Source organism: Chaetomium strumarium (genome assembly GCF_033439665.1).
Source record: "Chaetomium strumarium strain CBS 333.67 chromosome Unknown B0T15scaffold_7, whole genome shotgun sequence".
NCBI classification, from domain to species: domain Eukaryota; kingdom Fungi; phylum Ascomycota; class Sordariomycetes; order Sordariales; family Chaetomiaceae; genus Chaetomium; species Chaetomium strumarium.
The window spans coordinates 2,786,098-2,791,158 of NW_026944435.1; the positions used below are offsets into that span (position 1 = coordinate 2,786,098).

At 49.2% G+C, this 5,061-nt stretch overlaps 1 protein-coding gene across 1 annotated transcript; it reads right to left on the minus strand.

Annotated features, from left to right (window-relative positions):
- Nucleotides 1-1,829: 1,829 nt before the first annotated feature.
- B0T15DRAFT_543828 (uncharacterized protein) lies at nt 1,830-2,503 on the minus strand (the record flags this gene model as incomplete). The annotated part of the gene is made up of 3 exons (XM_062870021.1): nt 2,331-2,503; nt 2,000-2,274; nt 1,830-1,933 (listed from the first exon to the last, which is right to left on the minus strand). Coding segments are annotated over exons 2-3 (257 nt in total), but the record flags the coding sequence as incomplete, so codon positions are not given.
- Between the last annotated feature and the right edge of the window lie 2,558 nt (nt 2,504-5,061).

The following is a 5,061-nucleotide window of genomic DNA, read 5'->3' on the forward strand; positions in this document are numbered from 1 at the left end:
CAACCAAGACCTACACAAGTCGCCCTGCGCAGAGCGTTTTTACCGACTACATGCAAATAAGGCCAACAACCGTACAAAACACTGGTTCCAACAGGCCACTAGGTCCCAGGACCTATCACGTGATAAGAAGGTAGGCACCTTGCCTACTAGATTACCTACCCACCTACCTATCTTACTAACTCTCTCTCTCTCTAATAGATTGAAATTCGAACCTTACACAAGCATGCCGGCTGGGACTATTCCACTATTGCGAAGGCTACGGGCACAACACAACGGCAAGTGCAGCTTGCCCTGCAGGGTCCTTTGACCCCAAGGAAAAAAGGAAGGGTTGGGCCCCGGCCTGTCGTCAAGTCCCCGCAAAAGAACGAACTGATCGAGTTCCTACGGTCCGATCCGCTGAACCGCAAGCTTCCTTGGGCTGATTTGCGGTACTATATTCCAGGTTTCGAGCTCTTCGGAGAGCGAGCTATCTCAACGGCACTCGAAGCCCTTGGATACAAACGGACGATTCGACCCCGTCGCATTCAGCTTACCGATAAACACAAAGCCGATCGCCTCGCCTTCGCATACGAACAGCTTTCATTACGCCCGTACCAAGAAGACTGGGAGAATGTCCTCTTCTCCGATGAAACGTGGGCGACCAACAATCCAATGTGGAAGCAATGGATCACAATTCACGACACGGAAGATCCAGAGACCTGGGCACTCATACGAACTAAGCCACACGGGTGGATGTTTTGGGGCTCATTCGCCGGCTGTCGCAAAGGACCTAGCTTCTTCTGGGAGAAGGAGTACGGTGGTATCACTGCAGAGAAGTATCAACGGTTCATCATCCCTTTGGTCCATACATTTTATATAGAGTTTGAAGACATGTGGTTCCAACAGGATAACGCAGCACCCCACGCAGCTCGCGTAACCAAGGCATTACTGACAGCACTTGGGATTGACTACATTGTATGGCCCGCACGGAGCCCAGACCTTAGCCCTATAGAAAATGTATGGTTCTGGATGAAGAATTGGATCGAGGAAAACTATGATATTCAGCGGTTAACCCGGGCTCCGCTTCGCCGGGCTATTCAGGAGGCTTGGGATACAGTGCCCATAGAATTCTTACGGCAACTAGCTCACTCAATGCCCCGACGGCTCAGACAGGTCATTGCAAATGAAGGAGGGAGAATTATGTACTAGGTACTCTGTATGCAGTAGAAAATTGTATGTGTATGGTGGTATCTTGACTCTCTCTTGACTCCTGCAGGGGTTTTGCCAGCTCTGGTTAGTCGGGTGGGGCAAGTACCACGCTAACGTGTAATATGCTGGAGGAGGTGTACATCCCGGCACTGACCCTGGCACATCCCGGGTCTTTCAGGTTTGTAACCCAGGTGGAGAAATACCTTTCCATCTCCACATCGTCCAAGGCTTGCTCTCTCTCACATGCTCTCCTTGTAATTGCTGCTATTGCTGGAGCTCACTCCGCGATCACCGCGGGACAAATTCTTCCCTATAGCGACGCTATATCTAGTAATGGTACATCTATTTCCAATTATCGCTCGCAGAGCTCGTCGCTAGAGTGCGTTTAGGCTCTATTGGCTGTCTCCAATCGTCGAGCAGCGTGCAGATGTGGAGTGAGTCGGTTCCGTATCACGATCGCTCGCTGGTCCCACGCAATCGCCCCTGCCCAGCCGCCATTGCTATCGGTACACGTTGCCCTCTTGCCACTTACGTGTTTCCCGCACCGTATTTAATTTATCGGGATGCACTGCAGGCAAAGAGACATGCAGCATACCCACCGGACCCCTCCGCTCGAGAATACCGAGTGGGCAACGGGTAGGGTCGTAGCAAATGGCTTATTTAGCAAGTCTAGCCAAGACTGCTAACCCCCAGCAGCCCCTAGTCGTCGAATGCGGAGTCCTGCCTAACCTCGACAGAGCGGCCTACTATTCTAGTTCCTGTAAGTTAGCACAGAGACAAATATAGGGGCGAGGTGCTAAGGCTCTTTCCTCCGAACCGGCAGTCCTAGTCTCTGAGGCACAGACTTCACTCTCGTGCGCATCGCCAGCCGCAAGCGGCCGGCGGGGCGGGGCGGTGTGGGTCGTCGCTGCGTAGCTATAGGGAATGTGCACAAATACCACCGGACCCACCCCAAACGTGAACATTTTCGCGAGAAATGTCATTTGGGCTAGTCTCAGGTGCTTAGACCAGCTGTATTCCCCGCCGGGGTTACAAAGCGCACAAACCAGGGCGTGAGCCAGGGTGCCTGCCAGGGTGTTGACAAGGGTAGGTAAGCCACTTCTAATTTCATCTTGCAAGTCACTTTTCTAACACTCATTCAGATAGCTAGCTTCCTCAGTAAGCAATTCAAGCAATAGCCTTTACCTATTGTGCAGACACTGCGGCAAGCATTATTATAAACCTTTTAGCTTTATGGAGACCTCCAGTCCGACCAGCAGATACCTTTGACCGGCGAACCCTTTCAGAGGCAGGACTGCCTGTAGTTTCGTCACACCGGCGCGGAATTTATTGTATATCTTACGGCCCGCTATAAGACCATGGACATAGCCGTAACGGCCAAGATCAAAGTTATATAACCTAATGCAGGCCAGCAAGTTCAGCAACTATATTGACTTTCTAATGGAATTTACTAATCTGGCAGACAAATGTGGACGGGATAACGCCGCTCGTGTTAGAGACTTTAGAGAGAAGATCAACGATAGCCTATACGCCATAGTAGCGGTCTAGATCGCCTAGCCCGCGCCAGACAGATGGAACGAGTGGGTTACTATAGTTAGCAAGCTAGCTGTTAACCTCGAGGGCAAGAAGCACCGAGGGAGGATGTATAACGGCAATAATAATAATAGGGCTGGGAATAATAATAACAAAGTATTAGGTGAACCGATGGATATCGATACTATAAGGATGAACAAAATATAGGTCCCTTGACAGGAATATAACCGTTGTATAGCCGAGAACCTATATTTTAACTGCGGCTGGTGCGGCCATATCGCTAAGAAATATAGGAACCTAACCAACTTAGGTTGCGGTAGCGGCGGCAACTCTGCTTGCAGCGGCTGGGGCGGCCGTCAGTATAGCTAGCAACGTGGCAGCAATAGCAGTTATAATAATGCCACTTGCGGCCAGGGCAACAGTGGCCATAGTCAATAGAATTACCAGCAGTTCGGCATTCCCAATAACTATAATTTCTAGCAGGATAACCAAAGCGGTTACTAATAGGCACAGCAGCTAAACCGCTATGGCCTAGCCTATAGCGGAGCAGGTGGACGGTAGTTCTGCTTTAACATAGTCAACATACCATAACCGGGCCGAGTCCTAAGCGAAGAAGGGTCCAATAACTATACTGATAACAGCTTGCAGGCTTACAGCTCGTAGCCGTATAACCAGCAGTCCTCCTATAGCTATAGCAATGACGGTAAGGCTTGTGAAGGTTCGGGAAAAGCCTAACCTCTATGCAAAGGCGCATGTAGGGGTTGTACTACTTGGGAGGATTAGAGGATAGGCTCGTTTTAAGTGCTTCGGGGCAGTTAGATAATCTATCACGTTATCCGCCTACCTAAGTGTAAGTAAGTGTATATTACTATGTATGGCTCTAGTCGATTCTGGATATACAGGCCTAGCGTTCTTGGACTTCGCTTTCGCCGTCAAGCACCGAATCTCTATGTTCTGGTTAGACTACCCGAAGCCGTTATATCTCGCCAACGGGGTACTATCGGCGTGGGTGGAATACGGCACATCGTTGTTACTAGCTATTAGGGACTATAGAGAGAAACTCGACCTCTATATTATGACTTTGGCAAAGGAGAATCCTGTCATCTTAGGCCTACTATAGCTTAGAAGGCATAATCCTAAAGTCGACTAGGTAGGGCTACACCTCACGTTCGGGCATAGATATTGGGGACGTTGCCTACTACCGGGTATATTATAGCAAGGAGCCCCTAATACCTGTGATTTGGAATGTAGAGAATAAGTACGCTGCTTCTATATCACTATCGAAGACGTTGAAGACGAGGGCGAGCTATAGGAATTACCGACCATAGTACCATAGGAGTAGGAGAGAGGTAACGCTATAGGACTATACAGTAGCGTCAAAGATGTCGAAGATAAGGGCGAGCCGTAGGAATTACCGACCAAGGCGCTGCAAGAGCAAGAGATCAGTAACGCTACAGGACTATATAGTAAACGCAACGACACAGAGCGCGCAAGGTAGGCACATCGGCGCCGTGGCCGCTATAAAAGAGTACGATTCGAAGAGCTACGAGAGAAAGCATTGAAGAACGGCCCGCATTAGACCATAGCACTATCAGAGGCGAGGGGAGTTATCATCCTAGGAGTTTCTGGCCCTAGCAAGCTATTACCGGCGGTACTAATACCGGCAGGCAGGCGGGGATCGCCTCGACACTACTCTGGTAACCAATCTGCGAGAAGCCTCTATATCGACTATAAGGAGCTCGATATAGAAGATATTAAATAGTATTCCTACTACTATAAGCATAGGCTCGATTATCAGGTATCTAGTACCTTTAAACATTATAGTTTCTATAACTATATAAATCGCCCGTCCTATAATATCTAGGGTATTAATCTAGGGACGTATAAGTTTATTTTTGCCGCTACCTACTATTAGTACTAATAATACTAGTTTGCTCCTTTATTTCTAAAAAGGATAAGGTTAAGCATAAGAAGGAGAAGATCTTAGCAAAGCTGCTTTGTCTCCGTAAGCAGAAGCGTGCCTTAGAGGAGAAGGTAAGGAAGGCAATATCCTGGGAACTTCGGGACATTTCGGACTTAGAGCGTAAGGAGCGCGAGGAACGTAAGAAGCGTATAGCTACTCCCGCACCTGCTTCGCCAACGCCTCTTGTGCCGGATCCTTTTGCGGGGTTTGACTGGTTGGATGCTCCTATAGACTTGGGTGCTGTTAGGGAAGGTCCTTCTTTCTTAGCCATATAGGGCTCTGGTGGAAGCCCTCCGGTTTCCCAAGGTAGTAGGAGTTTGTAGTGTGACGAAACCACAGGCAGTCCTGCCTCTGAAAGGGTTCGCCGGTCGAAGGTA